Here is a 21,391-nt window from a genome sequence, read left to right as displayed (position 1 = left end):
TTGGTAATCAAATGGGAAATAACTTTTGAGCTTGCTTTTCCCAATTGCTAGTTTCTCAGTTTTATTCGTGTTGACCATACAAATGTATACCATGTGAAATTGTTATTATGTATACCATGTGAAATTGTCAGATGTTGTTTACTACACTTGTCATTAACATATGTTTAATATTTTGCTGCTTTAGAAAACTTTAAAACTTTTAATTTCTTAATTCTTAAGTTTTCAAATTCTAAGTTCTAAAATTAAGGAAAAAGGTTTCACTTACCTTTCTTCCTTCTAAAAATTCGATTCCAGGTGAGCTTACCTAAAGATAATTTTGAAGATCTATTCATGAAATCTACATCTCAAGAAAAAAAAAAAAAAAAAAAAAAAACTTTTCATTTTAAATAATTCAATATTTAAGATTACAGTAACACAGTAAAACGAAATTACATCTGACATCTTGCATCTCTTCTGTTCAAAACTGTGCATTCTCATAGCCAAAAATTAATAACAAAAAATAAAGTCATAACATTTCATCACGTGCCATCTAGTGAAAACATAATTGTCTGTTTATTAATTTATTTTATAGTTTTTCTTTATAGGCCGTTTTTGACACTCTCCCACTTTGAGTTTTAAACAACTTCTTGGTAAAACTCAAACAACTGTTAGGTATTCACTTCCACTGGTTTTATTAGTCTGCCATAACGTGAACACTGAGGCTCCGATGGTCGAGTAGGAGTTGGATCATGAGTTGATATTCTGAAGGCCTCAGTTCTCCTCTCCAACACAGCTCCATCATTGGAACAGGATTGGCATGAAGTGTGTCCCTCCTTTTGGCGTCCTTTTGTACCTGGGTCTAAATTAGTGGGTACAGAGTGTATTCCATAAGAATCTGAAAACGAAGGAAAGTTAGTAAGGCATAAAGATATTTTTTTTCCGTTTCCTGCAATTCCAAAGGTAACAATTTTTGCACAGGATGTAAAAAGCAACCATATGCTGTTTTTACAAGACTATTCAAACCCGATGGTCCTTTCCAGGATAGCGTTTCACTATTTGCCAAGTTCAGTCTTTTGGTATGATCATTTCCTAACAAAACTATTTCTCCTTCATTTAACACGTTGACTGCCGTGCACATTTTACGTGGTTTGCCCTTGCCCACGTGGTTTACGTGGATGCCAACTTAAAATTTTTATTATGCAAAGCATATTATGTTGAAATATTATCTACAGAAGATAATGTGATTTATATAATCATGCTTTATGCATTTTTCATGGTGGGGGCTCACCAGTGACCCCCAAGGCGCTGTAGTCCATTATTGTGATTTATAATTTAAATTTTTAAGATTTATTATTCTTCAAACCATTATAGTAACAATGGTACTATTTAAAAATCTATCGCTATCGATATTTACTCTAATTATGTATTTTACTATTGGTCGTGTCGTCAGTCACCGGTAACTCCCATGGCAATCAACATGTTAAGGTACTTTCTCTTTTTTACCTTTTGTGCTTCTCTCAGTTGCCCTAGATACTCAGTTCTAAAACACTTTCTTAAATCCCTTTTCACTCTAACACGATATGCAAATTTTGTTTTTAACTTATTTGCCTCAATACTCTCAAACTCAAGTACGCCGATTTTTTTAATGTCTTGTAAGAACATTGCAGAAGTCAGAGGTTCCAAATCTTTGGGATCTTCCAAAATATAAGTCAGCGGTCTTGAGTTAATAAAGCTTTCACAATCGCATAGAACAGTATTCATTTCTTCATGATTTAAAGATGTTTTGCCTACAGTTTTCCTTAAAATTCTCTTCATCAGTCCAATCAGCCTCTCCCAGAAGCCTCCCCACCAGGGGTCATTAGGAGGTATGAATTTCTATATGATTGGATTTAGCCCCTCTTTGTTCTTCAATTTCTCTAAATCCACTTTCTCTAAGAGCCTAGAAGTGCCTTTGAAATTAGAACCATTGTCTGAATAAATGACAGCTGGTCTTTTCTGGCATGCTATAAATCTCCTCAAACCAAGAATAAAATTTTCCTTGAGATTGAGGTTAACAGTTCAAGAAGTACTGCATGGTATACTTCACAAGTCAGGATCAAAATCCAAGCTGTTTTTCCTCCTTTGAGAAAAAGAGAATCTGCAAGATCCACTCCTATAATTTCGAAAATTGCGGCATCTCGTACATGATCTTGAAGTAAGTCTTCTTCTAGTTACTGGTTTTGTCTTAAACCTATTGCAGATAATACAAGACCTGATTACTTCTTTAATAGTTTTTCTAGTTTTCAGAATCCAATAATTCTCTCTAAGAGGGCTCATAAGCATTTGGACTCCGGCATGTCCTAAACTTTCATGCTTATAAATAATGAGAGCTTTTATAACTGGATGGAAGTATAATAGGCAAACAGAATACCTCATGATATTCTCTGAAACATATTGTTTTTAGTCTCAAAATGCCATCCATTAATTATTTGTAACTGTCTCATTACTGAACACATTCTTCTGTACGTGCTTCAGCAAAGTGCGTTCAGCCCTTTTGATTTCATCAGTCTTCAAATTCCCTGTTGTTCTGTGATCTTTTATTTTCTTCATGTTCGTTATAAATCTAGTTGTCCACACTGTAATTCTTACAAGGCTAACGTAGGATGAATAACGATAGTAATACTTTTCTTTGCATTGCACCGAAACTACCGTTACAATAATTTTTTTCTTTTCTGAATGAACTACCTCCATATTTGGAATGTGTTCCAATTTTGGCCATTCTTCTTTTTTTTTTATGAGCCAAGAAGGTCCTTTCCATCAACTTTCTTTGATAAGAGTTCTCACAGAATATCCTCATGAAGGGAGATCAGCAGAGTTCAGTATACCTGGTACATATCTCCAACTTTCATTAGAAGATAGTGTTCTTATTTCTTCCACTCTATTGGCTACAAAAACTGCCCATAGGCCTTCCTTTTTTATCCAGTAAGAAACATCCATCGAGTCTGTCCAAAAACCTGATGTTACATCTTCCATGCGCAAATCTTTCTTTATTGACATAGCCAACCTTACATCAATTGTGCAAGCTAGTAACTCTAACCTTGGAATTGAAGTTCCCTTTAACAGTGAGACTTTCAATCTTGCTTGAATCAAATGACACATTACTTCATCATCCTTTTCAGTTCGAAGAAAGACACAAGTAGCATAGGCCAATTTAGAGGCATCACAAAAAATTTGTAATGATAGGTTGGCATTTTTAAGGTCGAGGCTCGAGCTTGAGAGCCTTCGAAAGAATTTTGATGTTTTTTAGATCTACAAGCTGTTTTTTCAGCATTCCTGTAACAGTAATTTGGAAATTAAAGTAATAGGACAAGTGACTCCGATCGGGTCGAAAATTCAATGTGCTGATAGAAGCACTAATGAATTCTTCTTTTGTCTTTGTTTCTCTGTATGTGACAGACAGGGAATCCTCTTCTAAATTCTATGCAAGCCCCAGTACCTGCACTTCAGATAGATCTGATTTTTGATGGTCAATTTGTCTTTCAAAATTTAGCATGATCTAATTAATTCTGTGTTCCATGGTGAAAGCAACTTATGTATTATTTGCTGTATTAAAAAGAATATTTTTTTTAAACTTTTGATGATGCGAATTTTCATTTCTTGGACATTTCTGTGCGTAGATTAATGCTAAAATTTAAAACAATTCTGTAAAATAAAATAATATTTAAAAAGAGTATGATTAAAATGCCATCTTTCTGGCATTTTTTTAATTGCTGTTTCATGTAAGACTAGACAAGACAAGTGTTCAACAGTGATGAAATCAGTCACCTTTGAATATTCATCCATACTTTAATCTTGATAATGAAATCTTCTAAAGTTAAAAAGTTCTAGAGATTATTTGTAACATCTCATTATATAATCTGTTTCAAATTTGGTCATTTTTGAAAATATTTTGTTGCCTTGAATAAACATATCATTCGTTTAATGCTATTTATTTTTCTTGTTAAAATCTTACCATGCATTTTCAGTGCCATATTGGCATATTTTATTTTATTTCTTTTTACTACACCATGTTTTTCTCCAAAATGTTACTTTTTTCCAAGTTTTCTACTGCCTTGACTAAATTTTGTTTGTAATTTTTTTTTTTTTTTTTATTTTACTTAATTTTATCCCTGAAACACTCATAAAAAAATAGGGGAGGAAACAAAACAAAAATAAATAATATAAAAAAACAGTAATTTTGAATTTTTATTTTTTAGATATTTCTTAAGATCAGGCCTAAAAACAATTTAAGGAAATTTTTTAAAATGTGTTTTTAAACTTTCTGTAAGAGGTAATCCTCTTTTTCTGCTCCATAAATAATTAAATAAAATGCACAAAACTAAAAAAAAAAAAATAACATTAATGAAAGAAATCAAACCAAACTGGTGACACTTGGCAATAAAGAAATATGCCAAACAAAAAAAAAAAAAAAAACAGCAATGCTTTAATGTAAGCGAAGTCTTTCATCCATTTTTTATGTTTATTCTAAGTGAAATTTATTTTATCTAGTCCCCTTATGTAATAATTATAGTTTAACTATCATCTTTGAATTCCTCTCTCTTCCAAAACTTCATAATCATACATTTTAGAATTTAAATACAGTGAATTCCAATAATACATACACATTATGAGTTTGTGTTTCCGAGTTTTGCTTACATTCTTCTCACTATGTTTTTACATTAGATCTAGATTGTTTGCACATAAATAACTAATTAAAACATACTCATACCTTAAGAATAATTTAATCAAGATTCATTTAATAGGGTACTTAAAAATCAGCAAAGGAAGTAATATCAGTACACTAGAAAAATGCACAAGACAGAAGGCGTTTTGTTAAAATAAAAACTCTTGTAAAAACATATCAAAGAATTTTATATTAAAAAAATTTATATACACCATTGAAGTTATTTTCAAAGTAACTTTTCTGCTCTTGAACAAGAGAAAAAATGAACATGTACCTACCCTATTTACAAAATTCCCAACAGTCAGAACTTCCATCAGTTTACATCCTGTGCTAATTCAGCCATTATGTTCCCAGATGCACAATTCAATTACTAATACAAAAAATAAGTTAGAATTTGAAGTTGAATCAAAAAATAAGTTGATTTATTAAAAGAAAATGTCTTTGTTATTTAGCCTTCCCCCCCTCTTCCCTTTTAACCATATTTTTTATTTTGACTGTCAGAAAGTCTAAAAGTGTTATTTTCAAGAATTTATTTCTGTTCACAAGCAACGTAAATGTAAACAAATTGGCTACAATGTGTATTTAAATCTGAATGTAACATATGAACGTTGCAGAAAAAATAAATTATTGATACATGCATGCCACATAATTTTGAGATTAACACATAAATTCGAAATTAATATTAAAAGGAAATGGGATATGCACCAAAGAGTAGAGATTTATATAAAGCAAAATATTAGTTGAGATTCGTGATCCTTATTAATTATATGAAGTACTGATGCGGTTGCAAAAAATACCAAATAATTTCAATAATGAAATAAATTTGCTTCTTCAGTCAAAATATGTCATAAATTTAGTATATTTTTATTAAAAAGTTCATTTTATCCAAGAACAAATTGCAATAAAATTTATTATGCTAATTGTTTTTAATTTGAAATTTTGTTTGATTACGATCAAAATTTAACGTGGATTGCAGGTATTCGCATATTAAGCAGGTGCAAATTATTAGAATGCAACTGTATTTGAAAACTTCTATGTATCATGGTTGTTCAAGATTTGTAGGATAGAAATTCAACAGTTTTGTGTGATATAACTATGTAGAACTTTTTTTAATTTGTGATTTGAAAAATATGTTAAACTGGAAACTCTTATATTTTTAGTTAAATATTGTATCATTTTTCTCCTTTCAGGTTAAATATTCAAGTTCAGCTCTTGTCACATACTTGACTTCACATCAGTCTAACAGTGAATTCCTACAGCGCATCTGTGATGAATTAATTTCCATTTTAAAAGACAATATAAAAAATGACCGAATTGTTGTGCCTTTCCTCAAGATGGTGAATCATCTGCTGCTCTCTGGCATAGAATTTCCCACAGAAAGAGGAAAAATTCCTTTCCATGACCAACTGTCAAACTTGGTTTGGGAATGTTCTCATAAGTCTAGAGACTTACAAAAAGTCATTGCTGCTGTAGACTTATTCTGTAATTTACTTCAGTTTTCAGAATCATGCCAAAAGCAGTCTCTTAACAAGTTGGTAATTTTTCTGTGTCATCGCTTCCCAAGAGTTCGAAAAGTAACTGCTAATAAATTGTATGAGGCCTTCATTACTTATGATATTTTAGCAGATGATGTTATGGATGAAGTTTCTGAGATATTGAGTGATACAGACTGGAATAAACCTCTTGATGAGTTGCGCCCAATTCGAAATGAATTATGTGGTAAATTAGGCCTTGAACCTCCAAAAATAAAAGAAAAGTGATTTTTTTATAAAATATTATTTTTTACTTTTTGTAATAATTTATTTTTGCCTATAAACCTGAGAGTGCCTAGTACTAAGCATCTTCTGTTGGTGAAAGTATTACTCAGGAACTTATATATCTTTACGAATTCCATTTGCAAGAACCATCATGAAAAGAAATGTTTGTTTTTATTCTAATTTCCTCATCATCAACAATATCAAGCTTTCCATTTGCTAATATTCTTGTTTTTTTTTTTTTTTTTTTTTTTTTTTTTTTTTTTAAGTTTTAAATACATGAAATAATTCTAAAAGCATGCTTGTTATTAAAGTAATGCTTGCTAGTTTTTAATTAATACTGTGTTTACAAAGTTCAAACAGTTTTCTTGTTTTAAATGTTGCTTCTACCTGTTCTGCTTTTTAATTTATGTTACTTCTTAAAGAAATAAAGTGGAAAAGTGAGATATTTATCAAAAATATTTTATTTACACAGGAATTGTTGATGCAGAAAAACTTCCAATTCTAAAGTCATTAAATTGAAAAAAAAATACATACTCATTCCAAACTTTTTATCAAGAATGACATTATCAAAGAATAATAAAAGTTTAGATTTTAATTTAATTTTTTACATGATTTTTTAATTTAATTTTTTACATGATAGCTTTATGATAATAAGAAATAAATACATGCAAACTATTACTTGCTAAATAAAGTTGTCTGCAGGTTATAAATTAATGTGCATTTTCTTTTGTAATGAAGTTTTTAATAGTATTGTTCTACGCATATTTTGTTGGTTTTAATTTTGGTGTAACAGAAGAAGAGATGTGTGTTTATGTATTACAGTCTGACTATGTAAGGAGATACTGTTTAGCGTCTGGCAATGTAATAGTAACATGGCAATATTTGTGAAAATATGCACATTTGATATAATTAATGAAAGTCATTTTTATCAGGGGACATACGTACAATAATCCTTCCCATGCAAAGGGACAAAGCACAAAAAAAACACCATTAAAATATGAAAAGTTAGCTCACAAAGTGACCCTTTGTAGGGTAGCATACTCCAGTCCATTTACATTAGTGATTTTAATTTAGGTTAAAAATACAAATTCATGGGTCATGCATTTTATAAGTGGAGCTGGACATGGTATAAAAGCTATAATAGTTATGTCAGATTCTCAAAATACAAGCAAAACATTACTATTTTGGGTGTTAAAATGTAAAATAAATGTTGCTGTAATTTCTAAAGAGTCTATTTTAGAAAATAAAATGCATATTGTTCAGGATGTGAAATTTATAAAGAAAAAAAGTTATTACATCTCTATAAGGGGGGGGTTGTGAAATTTGTATAGCATCTGAAAGTGTTTCTTCTAAATACACTTTTATATTTATTAATTACATATATTTAAAAAAAAATAGCTAAATATCTTGTTTTATTATTATTTGATACTTTTCAAATTGTGGGAATTCTTTTATACATTAACCTTTATATACACCGGTATATAAAATATACTGGATGTTTCTCAAATTTTTAACCTCCTAATAAATGCTAATTTTTCTACACCAGAAGCTGTAATCATAAATTTCTGTTTCCTATTAATTCTAAATGGCAGCACTACCCTATGAATGCTCAATATTTTGCAGTTATGAAATTAATATACCTCCTTCCAAGGTATCTATCGTGTTTGAAGATTCATAAATTCTATTGGAGAAGAAAAAATTCAAAATCTGCAAATGTGTGCTGAAACTTATCTATTGCATTTCAGTCAGAACTGATAATTTAAAGATTATTTCTACAATTTTAAGACCGGTATACAAAATATACTGGTGCCCATACTGAGGGTACTATGCCAATAGATAGCAGCACCAGGCTTCTCCTTCTGTACTCTGTGAGATGACAGAATTCCTTTATATTATAATTGTTTATGATGTAATAATTTGTTTATGGTTAATTTACAAGCTGTTTAGAATTCAGTATTATGTTCATGAGGGGGATGGGAATGCTACCAACCCTATGCTAAGAATGAATAAAAGTATTTTAGTTTCTTTCTGTTCTTTGTTTATTCCGGTCCAGTTTCTCAAACATCTCTGTTTAGCTAAAATTTTAATTTCACCCTTTCCCCAGAGAAACATTCATTAATTTCAAAATTGTCATCTGGCATCAATACATTTTACAGTTTTAGGGGTGTTAAATATGGCATGTTAGCCCTAAAAGACACCCATTGCTTCATGTTCTCCAAAAATGATAAGAGGTGATTGACAGTTAATTTGTCATGTATCTCCACAAAGGTGCTGTGATAAGATCACACAAAAGGAAAGGTCACTTACAAACATTGGAAATAGAAATGCATTTTAGGTCCCTCTTTTTGTGGAATGAAAAAAACTGCTTTTATGCTTTAGGGCAGAGTTTCTTAAACTGTGGGTCAGGGGTCATGGGACCTGCAACAGGGGGTCTGGCCAAAATTTTAGCAGTTTGATATTTTTTTAACTTACTATAATAATTTTTCAATAACCAAATATTTTTACACAATGTATCTGAAAATAGATAAAGATAAGACAATACAGACTAAGAAAAAATGAAAATGTTTCTATGCATTCTTTTTATACTATAACTGTTCATTTTACTTTCTTTGCACATGACGCTGTCATTTTGTCTGTTACTTATTTAAAATGTTCACATTGTTCTATGTCTTAAAATTAGAAATTAGAGTTAATGACCTAAAACTGCATTAGTATATTAAAGTACAAGTGAAAAAATTGACGGTTTCACTCCCACGTATGTTGGATTTGCACAATGCTTATGTGGTCCCACAAAATTTTCATAAATATTATGGGTTGCAGGGGTCTTGAAACAAATCTCAGTGATAAAAAGGGGTCGCGACTGAAAAATGTTTAAGAAGCCCTGCTTTAGGGGTATCATCTTTGTTTATTTCAGATAAGAGACTAGGAAACACGAGAAATTTTTTCCGTGCGGTTAAGATGCAAGTAGCTGGTTTTTTAAATAAGTCTTCACAGTTGATGAAAAGGGAAAATATTTCTAATGGCCAGTTTTAGATGCAAAACATTTATCTTTGGAAGGGGCAAATATTTGAGTTTTTTAGAACTGTGAAGTTTTATAAGAAAATGCCTAAAAGAACTTTCTGTGGAAGAAGCACTTACTCTATTTAAAGAGCTTCCTTCTGATGGATCTGATATTGCCATATCTGATACTTCAGATGAACATTCAGCACAAAATAAAGAGGTGAATGTCTTAGTCAGACTCAGATGCGAATCAAAGTCGTTCTGACAATATGCCCTTCTCACGCATTAGAAATAGGTTGGAAAAAACAAACAAACAAACAAAAAAAAAAAAAAAAAAAAAAAAAAATGATAGTAAATCCGGAATTTTCAGAAAGGACAGGATCATCGAATGAAGCTTTTTTGTTCATGGAAGATAAATCCCCTATTACACTCTCTTTTTATTTGACATGGCGTTGATGGAAAATTTAGTTTTCCAGACAAATTTATATGCAACGCAAAAGGGAAAACCTTTAAACGGTTTAAATTCATCTGTACTGTTAAAATTCTTAGGAGTAATTTTATTGACAGGGATAAAGAGGACCCCTAGTTACAGGGATTATCGGTCTTCTGCACTAGGAATATATGATGCTTACCTTTCTAAACAAAAGTCCGTAAAACGAGTTGCGTGATTTTATCCCATCTTCACCGTAATGACAATACTTTTCAACCTAAGAGAGGAGCCCCAGAATTTGATAAACTATATAAAGAGTGTCTAATTTTGTCAAATTTGGCTGAAAAGTTTTTAAATGCATTGCATCCACACCAAAATCAAGCTGTAGATGAGTTTATGATCAAATTTAAAGGTCGTAGTTCGTTGAAACAATACATGCCAAAGAAACCGATCAAACGTGGCTACAAGGTATGGATGTGGTGTGATGAAAGTGGTTTTTTCTGCTAATTTGACTTTTATACTGGTTAATAATATGTAGCATGATTTTCTAAGTCTAAAGATTCCTTTATTGTACTGTAAATTTTCACAAGCATGTGAGTATAGAATATGCAATTATATTTTGCACCTTGATAATCATCTGGAATAGTCAATGCATTCCTCATAAGCAAACAAAAAAATAGTCACTATTTGAGAAAAATCATTCTTGACCATTGTTTCTGAAATAAATAATTATGCCGTTAAAGGATGCATTAAATAATATTCTGCAAGTGTAGTTGTTCTTATATGACCTTCATTATAAATAGTGTGAAAATTACTTTAGATTCTTGTAAAATGTGATTCCTTTCACTTTTAATGATGGATAATGTATATTGATTTTTTTCAGAAGTAATTTGAAATACATCATCACCCAGAAATAATAAAGCAACTTTCTCTGATTCACAAAAATGCTTCATACCAAAATCACCTACAATTAACTTTCAGAATGTCACTTTCTCAATTACCTGGGCTGTAATGCCTTCATCTCAATTACTAGATGGAAGAATTGTATTACATGCAATATCCTTGTGACAGAGATTTATCCCATTCTTAAAAAAGTCGACTTCCCGTGAAACCTTTAAACTTTAAAAAAAATAATAATTAAATTACGTATGAGAAGATTTTTGTATTCTTGGATTGTCAAAAGAAACCTATTTAATCATACAAATGTCGTCTTGTTAGAAACAGCTAACAAGTAATAACAGTATAAGTTTATTATTATACCTATTCCTCGATTTTACACAATTTTTGTTTTACACAGTTTAAAAATTAAGATATCAAAACTTGGTAAAAATGTATATTTGGCTGCATATACATATCTTTGAAGTCATTTTTTAATCTTATTCCTTTGATAACACTGGTAGCAACAGCAAGGATGGGGAATCACTATAGTATGTATATGTATTTCACAACAGTAAAGCTATTTGGTTCACATGAACTAGTGCAGTATCAGTATTTTAGCAGCAAAGCTTACATCATTTTTATCTGCATATTTGAATTGAATGTTTACTGATAAGTTTTCAACATTTATATTTTTGTTGCATTTTTATTTTATTTTTTGGCATATATTCTAGAGAAAATGGAGAATCGTGAATCTCTTACTCTTATGTATGTGTGATTATGCCAAAGCCTCGAGGGCTATCTGCCTAATGGGAGGGATGCCTTCATGGAGGACTTTCTAAGGGAAACTAGTTCGTATACACATTACACACGGGAAAAACCACGAAAACACCCATGCAGCCAGCCCGTTCGCAGGATTTGAACCTCGGACCGAACTAACAGTGTTCAGCGACTTTACCGCTCGGCCGCTCTTACTCTTACGAATGCTTGCAAGAAATTTTACTCTGATTACACAATCAACGCTCAATGCATGCTGGAAAGCAATATGGCCGGATGCTGCTAAAAATGAGAATGATAGATTATCATTAGAGCACGAATATTCTCGGATCACTATATTGGTCCAAACCAGTGGAGAAGGTTTTGAGCTCAGGCAGATATTGAAGAAATAATGGTGGATTAAGAACTAAATGAAGATGAGTTAGTTAACATGATTCATGAAACAAATAATGATGAAGACAATGATTCTGATGAAGAGCAATCTGAACCAGTTGCACTCACAACAAGAGTCATAAGCATAGGACTTGAATTCGGAAGATTAAGTAATCATTTTTCACAAAGCGACATGAATGTTGTATGAGCTTCCTGATTCCAACGGAAGCTTAATAAGTGCTTAAATCAATGTGAGGAGGTTTACAAAGATTTAGGGGAAAAAAAACCTAGGCAATTGTTAATATTGTCTTAACTAAGTCTTGTCGATCTGAGATCTTCCCTAATTCGTCAACCATTGAAGCAGAAGCTTATCAAGAATGCTGAAAGTGACATCATACCAAAGAAAAAAAGATTAATAGTTCATGAAAGTGATTAAACTTATATTTTTTTAATGATCTTATATTTTCCTAATGTAAAATAAATTAAATATGTATGTCTATTACCTACATATATTTGTTATTTTATGTATGACGTATAACTTTATTTTAAGATGTGTTGCTTTTGTTTTATGTAAATAAAAAAACTAAATTATACACATTTAGTGCATTTTTCATTTTACACAGCAAAATGCAAGATTTCAATTTACATGGTTTTGTACGGAACCTATCTTCCGTGTAAATCAAGGGATAGGGGTGTATTTATTAAGCATTAACTTTTCAACATCACTTCAAACAGTTGCTCTCTACTTGGTTTCTCAATAATTTAAAAAAATAACTACTAAGTTAAGCTTGCTTTTGGGGGAAGGGGGAAGGAGTGTACTTCCTGGGAACTGCAGCGTTTGTAATATTTTTCTTTGAGAACAATTGAACATTCAGTATAATGAGCAAGATATCTTGATGTAGACAATGCCTTTTCCCATAAGTATTAGATAAGGAACTGTTACAAAAAAAAAAAGAGCATGATTCATTAAATATGGAGTTTGGTACTGTCCAGTTATGCAATAAATTATCCCTAAAAATTTTACGTGCAATCAAGAGATCCAAAAACTTCATATCTAGTTTTGAGAGTTTGAAGAAATAACATTTTAATCTGTACAGCATCTAAGATATTGCTATTCAAGGAAGTTCTTCATTCTGACATAATTCATTCATATAATTAAATGAACATTTCACAGCAGGTGCAAAAAAGGAAGTTAAAAGAAAAAAAGATTTAATCAGTTTTTCTCAATATTTGGCATCTTCTTTTAGTCTGAAAACTTCAGTCCAAAACATTACAGTATCAACTTTTCCTACTTTTTCAAGACAAACTGCAAAAATAACTTTAGAATTAATATATTATAAATTACTTTATAATAGATAAGATTAATTTAGTTTGCTCAGATAAGAAGTTTGACTTCTTACTGAACTTTATCCAATCTAAAAATTTTAAATTTATGTCATCTCTGAATGATATATTTGTTCTAAAACAGAAGTTTTATTACAGAGTCAACATTTCACAAATCTGGTATTTTCAGATTTCAGAAAGCAACAAAAATCCATAATTCTGGGTATATATGGATTGTTGTCATCCCTGTTAATATATTTAATCACTTCCCCCCTTTTTTAAATAACTTTAATTATTTAATTAAATTATTAATTTTTAATAATGAAAACTTGAAAATTATGTGGTACACATCACTTCCAACACAAAAACAAAATGGAAAGCAAGGTACATATGAATACATGTACTAAGATCACTGCATGAATATGAGAAAGCTTTTATCAAAGTCTGCCACAAAGATATCCCCTTACACAAAGAGCCCCACTGTGCTTCATCATAATCAAACTCTAGTATTACCATTTTCTATACTTAGTTAGTTTAAGCTAATTTCAGTAATATTAAGTTACACAATATACTTTTCTATCTGTGCATGAATTAATGGGCCATAAATCAGAAGTTTCTAAACCATACAGCAAGGATTAGGAGATAGAAAGATTGATCCCATTCATCCTACTTTTCCCTTAAAAGAATTTACAGTAGTCACATTTAAAAGAATATTTTATTTGGAAAACAATTTCCATTACTTAAGCTCTGAATTTTGAAAAATGTAATGCATTCAAACTATTGGCACACTGCCAATATGAAAAAAAAAATTGTTTTGTCTAATTTGAATTCATCAAACTGTAATAGGTGTGTGAATAGATTTGAATAACCTGCATGTTGCATTTTTATTTATAACAGAAATTGCTAACAAAAGCATAATATCAACTTATTGTGAAATCATAAGGAAAATAAAATACAAATACTTCAAATTATTTATTATTATCTAGAAATCTGTAAAATAATTTTATTTCTAGTTAGTCAAAGTGTTATAATAATTTTTTATTGCACTCTGATTTTCAAGTCATTCATTGTATGGAATAAAATTTAAAGTAATTTCATTCTTTAAGTTGTACCCCTACCTTAATAAATCAAATTTCATAGTCTTAATCTAAAAAAAATTAGTAGTCAAACTTAAGTTTAATTGAATTGTGAAATCTATGAATTTTATTAATTCTTTTAATCCTATGAATGGCTACATTCATTAAACAATATCTATGTTCTTTGCCTATGGACATGTACTGGTACAGAAAAAAAAAAAAAAGAAAAAAAAATCTACTGGTTTCTTCTAAAAAATTCCATAGCCTATGATTAGTTAATAAGCACTTTTAAAAACCTGAATTTATTACGAGCACAAGAACTTCAAACAAATACACTTGACTTATAGCTTACTAAATAAGAAAAGTGTGTCCATCAAAGGTGCTTATTAATTCTTCATTGTATTTTTATTTTGGAGGGGGGGGGGTATCAAAAGGGTTAGTAAGAAAATTAATTACTATTTTATGCATTTAAAATATAAATTTATATTAAACACTGCAGCAATGTGCATAACTTCAAACCAGGTTGTTTGTTATTTTTTTATTAAAAACTGTCTATTAAGGAAAATTATATACATAGGAGAAACTCTGTTTTAAATTACATAATACAGAACTGTTACAAGTTTTAATTCTGGTAATAAATACCCAGCTGGCTTAAAATGGATTTTGAAAAAGTTACAGTTCTAATTGGCAAACAATTCTATAAAAACTAAATTACATTGGACTTATTTAACACTTTTTTTAACCACACTTCTAATTCCTGGTAAAATAACCCATTTTCACAGCATTTTAAATATATTCTTACAACTATTAGATAATTGGGATAAAGATAAATGATAAATTTACTGCAGCAAAATACTTATGTTCCAGTTTTACAGTTTAATGTTTATAATGTATATTAATAAAAAGAAATTTAATTTACTATAGCCAACAAATGCAATAAACACAAGATTTCTCATTAATGTGAAATCATAAAAATTAATGAGTCTTGTTTTATCATATACAATTTGTATTCAACCATTTAATTTATTTTGAATTTCCATCTACCTACCTTACTTATAGCAAACATGATTACCCACCAAATTCTTCTGAAACTATACATGAAAATATACGCTGAGGAATTTACACAGTTAAATAATCATATAGGCAGACATTTACTACAAGCTTTTTCATTAATAATTTATCCATCAAAATTAAAAAAATACTTCCACATTAAACAATTATTTGTTATAAAACTTCTCAAAGAAAGGACAACAAAATAATATGAATACCTGTAATTTTATTCAATTTACACCATATCTGTTATGATTGGCTAAGAAACAAATTCATACTTCAACTTGAATCAGCATAACTGCTGATTCAGTTGGCTGTACCTTTTTACATTTGCCACACAATGTGTGACACAGAGCAAAAAGCAAACTAGCTCTGTCCTTTAATGTACATGATAAATATTTAAACAACACTCTTGGAACAGAGAATTTTGACCCATGCATATCCCTATAACATACATTAACACACATAACTACAATGCTAAAATGTTCATAAATCATACCTAAAACATTACTTCCAATTAACTAAATTTAGCGCATATGAACAATTTTGTGTAAAATGCGTGCACTAGAAACACGTAGAAGGCAATAGAAATATTTACATATTATCCGGCAACTGTGGGCCAGCCACACAGCTAAATTAAAAGTGAATATTTTGATTACAATTATTAAATATACAAGCAGAGATTCTGTTGTCAATCAGGAAAAATTCTACTTTGTACTGGTTGCCTTAAAAGAACAATTATAAAAGAGAAATGATTTTCCTCCTTTTTCTCCACAGAAACATTCATCTCCTTTTCAGATTTCACAAATTAATTGTTGAATGACAAGCAATCTTTTTTTTTTAATGCTGAAAAAAATAATTCAAGCACATAAAGTTTAAAATAAACTAGAAAATATCACAAAAATACCCATTCATAAAATTTCTATAGGTATTATATACATTGTCAAACTATGATAAATTAACATCATTTCTACAAGCCAATCACATTTACATATTATTATTTATGAACCATTTTATCTGGTTATTTAAAACTGCTATTCTAATTTAACAGTCTTTAATCAAACAGTGACGAAGCACAAGTTGCCAGTTCAAGATGAGTAGGTGACAATTTGAACAGAGCCTTTTTATACAAGTATTCACAAATATGGAAAAGGAAGAGATTGATAATTGATGACAGTAGCACCTAAGTGTAAAAATGGACATTACTAAATGATGTGCTTTTTCAAAAAAATTGCACCTCACATGCTTCTACAGTTTATGTTTCATTCAAATTCATGAAATGCATACTGAAATATAGTAATTGGCAGCAAATATAAATTAATCAAAAGAGAATTCACATTTTACTAAAACTAAGAATTTCATCAAGATATTTTTGACATAAATATCAACACCCACAATCAGATATTGAGATGCAGAGATATACCAACTGCTGGGAAAATATCATTGCAATTTCCACAAGAAATTAGCAGCGACAAAAAAAAAGAAGAAAGCGTCAAAATATAGTAATTTAACTATTTTATAATAAAAGGGGTACATGGGCCAAGAGTATATAAAACTAACACCAATACATGATTATTAACCCAAAACAAATTAAATAATAATCTGCTTTACACTGAATGAATTATAAAAGTTCACTGCAGGTCATAATTCACAACAATTATGCAAAAACAATACATGAAAATTTTTGTCATTAGTCCAAAATTTGCAGAAATTTATGGAGCATAAGAGTGCAATGCAGGCTTCTAAATAATATAAGTCATATCCTAAACTGCATTTATATTAATTAATAAGATAGAAATATTAATTTAATGAGACAAATTGAGTGTGCAGTAGAAATTCCCAATGAGAACTTCCAGACCCATCCTGTGCTATAACACTGATATAAATAGCAAAAATTATTCTTTTTAAATCCAAATAAGAGCTCTGTTTTTTACCTAAGAAAAACATACTGCATGCATTGTTTGCTTCAAATGTTTTTTCTAAATACATTCCCTAAACAAAATTGCAACTTTAACTGAATTTTGGAAGTCTTTTGCATTCAAAAAATTTTTAATTAAATAATGTTTAGTTTAAATAAAATTAAATTTACTTTGCCACCAAAACAATATATTTGAAAGACTAAAAATGGTTTAAAAAACTGACTTATAGTTTGACTTTTAATAAGATCACACTTTGTGAGTAACAGTTACTTAAACTCGGAAAATAATTTTGGAATTTTCTAAATATTATTAAAAGCATTTAAGTTAGGAAATTTGAAGATTCAGGTAATTATTATTTATCACCGCAATTTAAAATGCACATAAAAGTACTCACATTTGTAAATTCCAACTTGTTTCATAAGAACAACAAAGCATAAAAAATATCAGTATAATGATTAATATTGCTTATAAAAGAGTTATTCAGAATAAAAAATCATGTTATTCACAAATATGAAGTTTCAAATTAAATCATAAATCTGTAAACTTTTATAGCATATTCAAATAAAATCATTTACAATTAAAGGTTTAGCTTATATCTGAAGTTTTTAAATGGACATATATTACATATGAGAGAATATACATCCATGAAAAATTAATTATATCATCATTTTCTGTGTCTAAGTAAATAAAACTGATTTTAATATGTCATACATTTAAATTAAATGGTTTGCAATATGGTTTACAGATGTGCTCACAGAAAATTCTGTTTGTAGCAAACACTTTGTTCAAAACTGTCACAAACAAAAAAAAAAAAAAAAATATATATATATATATATGGACAAGATGGACACACAAAATGTCCTGCATGTTCTAAGGCCTTTTAAAACTTTCCAAATTTTATTAGAAGAGCTCCTTTTCTTTTAATAGTTCAAAACTTTTATTCAGAGTTGCTACCTCGATCAAGATCTTCAACATCATTCAAGTGTGAAAATTTGTTTGCAGAAGTATAAACCTGAAATACAAAATATGACATTAGCAAATGATTAGATAAATTATAAATCTTGAGGAACTAAAGAAATAAGCAAAAATAGTATATAATTGCAATAATAATAATTTATTTCAAAATGTAATAGCATTTGAGCACAGTACTGCTAAACAAAAGCATCTATCACAATAAAATTTAAGTAAAAATGTAAGCTAATTCAAGAATTTAGAAAATTACACGAAATAACATTGATTTATCACATGACTACAATTTATGATACAGAGGATTTAACATGACTGCATTATTTTGATACAGAGGATTTAACAAGATTGTACTCTTTACATAAAAATCACACTATCAACAAGTATGAAGTTTCAAACTAAATCATAAAATCCGTTAACTTTTATAGCATATTTAAATAAAATAATTTACAATTAAAAGTTTAGCTTATATCTAGAGTTTTTAAATGGATATGACAAATTACCATGAATAATCAATTATATCATTATTTAATATAACAACACAATCTAACAAGACTGCAATATCTTGAATGGTTGCTTATCAAGAGTTGATTCCAACACATGAAATTAAAAAAAGCAAGATTTTTGAAACTATGATACTTTTAGTTATGTGTAACAACCCTTAAGTAAAAAAAACTTTTATATTTTAATTTTTTCAGTCCCTCTACAAAGACAGATTAAATCAGTCAAAGATAATTAGTAGAATAAGTCAGTTTTTCTTTACTTGATTATAGTTTAAAGGGGAAAAGTCTGTAATATGGGGGGAAAAAAGCTTTGAAAAAAATACTGTCAAAAATATGTAACACAAATCAGTTTTATCTAATGAAAAGAAACAAGAAATATCAATTTATCAAAAACTGTGAATTCCATTAAATAAAAATTTTGAATTTCAGTATTTTTGCCATCATTTCAAATTAATCTTTTCTTTAAAGCATTGAAAATACGCATATAAAAACTTAACATGTACTACTATTTTTTGTGATTGTGTTTTTTAGTACAGACCCTAAAATTTTATTTAATGATGATTCTGATCTGAAGTGATAAATGCTCTTTTTGTGATTAAACTGACCACAGAAAACATTTTAAATGCCTCCCCCCCATGGTGGACTCATAAAAAATTTATATTTTGTATATTTGTACCATACAATCGAAATGCTTTTATGAATAGATTAGAATAAGTACATTTAACAGAAGAACTCAAATTCAAAATTCTGATACCAAATGGACACAGTATATCACAGATGAAATTCAAATAGAAGGAGCAATCACGAGTGCAAGATAATGATGGGGTCCGCCCCCGGAAGTGATTTACTGCTAAAAAGGCACCAGATCTGGCATAGTTTACAGAAAAACATGTCAGAAAATGTATAATAAAATCCTTAATCATCATGGTGTAACAATAGGGCCCTTTACCTTATCAACTGTTTCACTTTAGCAGTCACTGAAAATTTTACTGCTATCAGTATTGAAGATTTTTATGTTATCAATCAAATATATCTATTGTTTATAGATATGCTTATTTTAATACAAAGCATAGCTATAATTTTGTAAAAACAACAAAAAGCAGTTGTTATGCTTCAGATCCTCATCACAAAGCAGATACTTCCATCACAATAAACACTTGTAGAATTTTTGCAGATCAAGAGCTCAACAAATCCAAAATTATATCAAAAGAACAAGTTCTAAGAAGAGTAGGTGCGATACATCTGGGAAGGGGGTGATTCTAAAAGAATCAGTATAAATAATTTTCTAAATGCAGGTATGTAGAAAACACAGGGTTTGTACACATTTCTGCACACAGAAATTAAGTACTTTTAAGGACCATTAATGAAAAAAAATAAGGACCTACGACCAAATGGGAAATGAATAAATTCAATTAAAAATATTATTCTATGCCTGAATTTCACTTTTGTAATACCATCCTAAAAATAAAATAAATCCCTAAGTAGTATGCATTATTCTAAACATGAATTAATAAACATAATTATTAATAAATTTGAGAATAAAATAAACTCCATGCAGTTTATCAAGTAGCATTAAATATTTTACACTTATAATGGGTTGGACATATTTGAAAGAAGATATGAGACATTTACGTTTTACTAATAGTTTAGCTATATGTTGATTTTTTTTATGTCTCATTTGTCACATACTTGGTCAGTCTAAAGCAGAGGTTCTCAACCGGTGGTATGCAAGAAAAAAATAGGTGGTACACAAACAAGCAAAGTATTTTGAAATATTTATATCGAAAATTAAAACCCCAACATCCTGATCGAGTTTTTTCTCTCACACTCATAAATTTATGCGACCTGATCTTTGTTCAAGAGTGGTGGTGGTAGCAGTACTTTGTAGTGGTGGTACTAAAGGTTTTCAATTTTTGCTTAGATAGTACACGTTAGTCAAAAGGCTGAGAACCACTAGTCTAGAGGTTTAGTATACAGCAGGTAGTTTTTATGCCAAACGGCATAGGTTAAAATGAGAAGCAAGATCATAATCGGCATGATTCATAACAAAAGACAATGTTATTACCACTGCTGCTTGTCTAGAGAGAGATCTACTGATTAGAACAAACCTGAAAGGCCCGATATAGGCATGGTTGGCAAGTGCTGAAAGTTAGCCAGGCTCTGTTTGATGCAGTTAGTGTCATAGCTTTGTGTAGGTTCCAGGGGTTGTAACTCAGTTAATAAATATACTTTCAGGTTCCAATAAGCCACTAAAGCACCAGAGGTGATAAGTTATTTTGTATTACTTTAAGTCTCACTACATGCAAAGAATAAGTTTTACTTGAATTTCTACATTTTTGTGTTTTATCTTGTGCAGTGAGTATTAATGAAAGGCAATAACTCACTTTGATATGTAGAGATGTAAGTGGTTAGTTATAAATAATTAAATTAGGTAAATAGGTAACCTTAGTCATTATGAATTTATATTACCACTATTAAATTTTATTTTTTAACAATATTTGTTAAAAAAGCCCTATTAAAATCAAAATATAATAAAATTTCACAGTTTAAAATATATGTAATTTATGACACTGATTCTTAAAGGATATTAGAATAATTGCACATTAAATGCTACAAAACATTTATGTTTTATAACAACAACACTCAACAAAATATTTATCC

General features: G+C 29.6%; 2 protein-coding genes across 2 annotated transcripts in view; one reads left to right on the top strand and one right to left on the bottom strand.

The window, feature by feature from the left end:
• Tbcd (tubulin folding cofactor D) overlaps positions 1-8,463 on the top strand; it is a 119,457-nt gene extending 110,994 nt beyond the window's left edge. The window contains exon 15 of the mRNA XM_085818493.1: positions 5,872-8,463. Coding sequence (XP_085674619.1) covers positions 5,872-6,441 — 570 coding nt within the window. The 3' untranslated portion in view covers positions 6,442-8,463. The remainder of the gene's footprint in view (positions 1-5,871) is intronic.
• Positions 8,464-15,548: 7,085 nt separating this feature from the next.
• eIF4B (eukaryotic translation initiation factor 4B) overlaps positions 15,549-21,391 on the bottom strand; it is a 111,803-nt gene continuing 105,960 nt past the window's right edge. Inside the window, exon 13 of the mRNA XM_035350242.2 lies at positions 15,549-18,273. Coding sequence (XP_035206133.2) covers positions 18,199-18,273 — 75 coding nt within the window. The 3' untranslated portion in view covers positions 15,549-18,198. The remainder of the gene's footprint in view (positions 18,274-21,391) is intronic.

This window comes from Stegodyphus dumicola, chromosome 6, assembly GCF_044657685.1.
Source record: "Stegodyphus dumicola isolate Sdum_Otavi_A_Nest chromosome 6, ASM4465768v1".
NCBI classification, from domain to species: domain Eukaryota; kingdom Metazoa; phylum Arthropoda; class Arachnida; order Araneae; family Eresidae; genus Stegodyphus; species Stegodyphus dumicola.
This window is presented reverse-complemented; position numbering and strand designations above follow the sequence as displayed.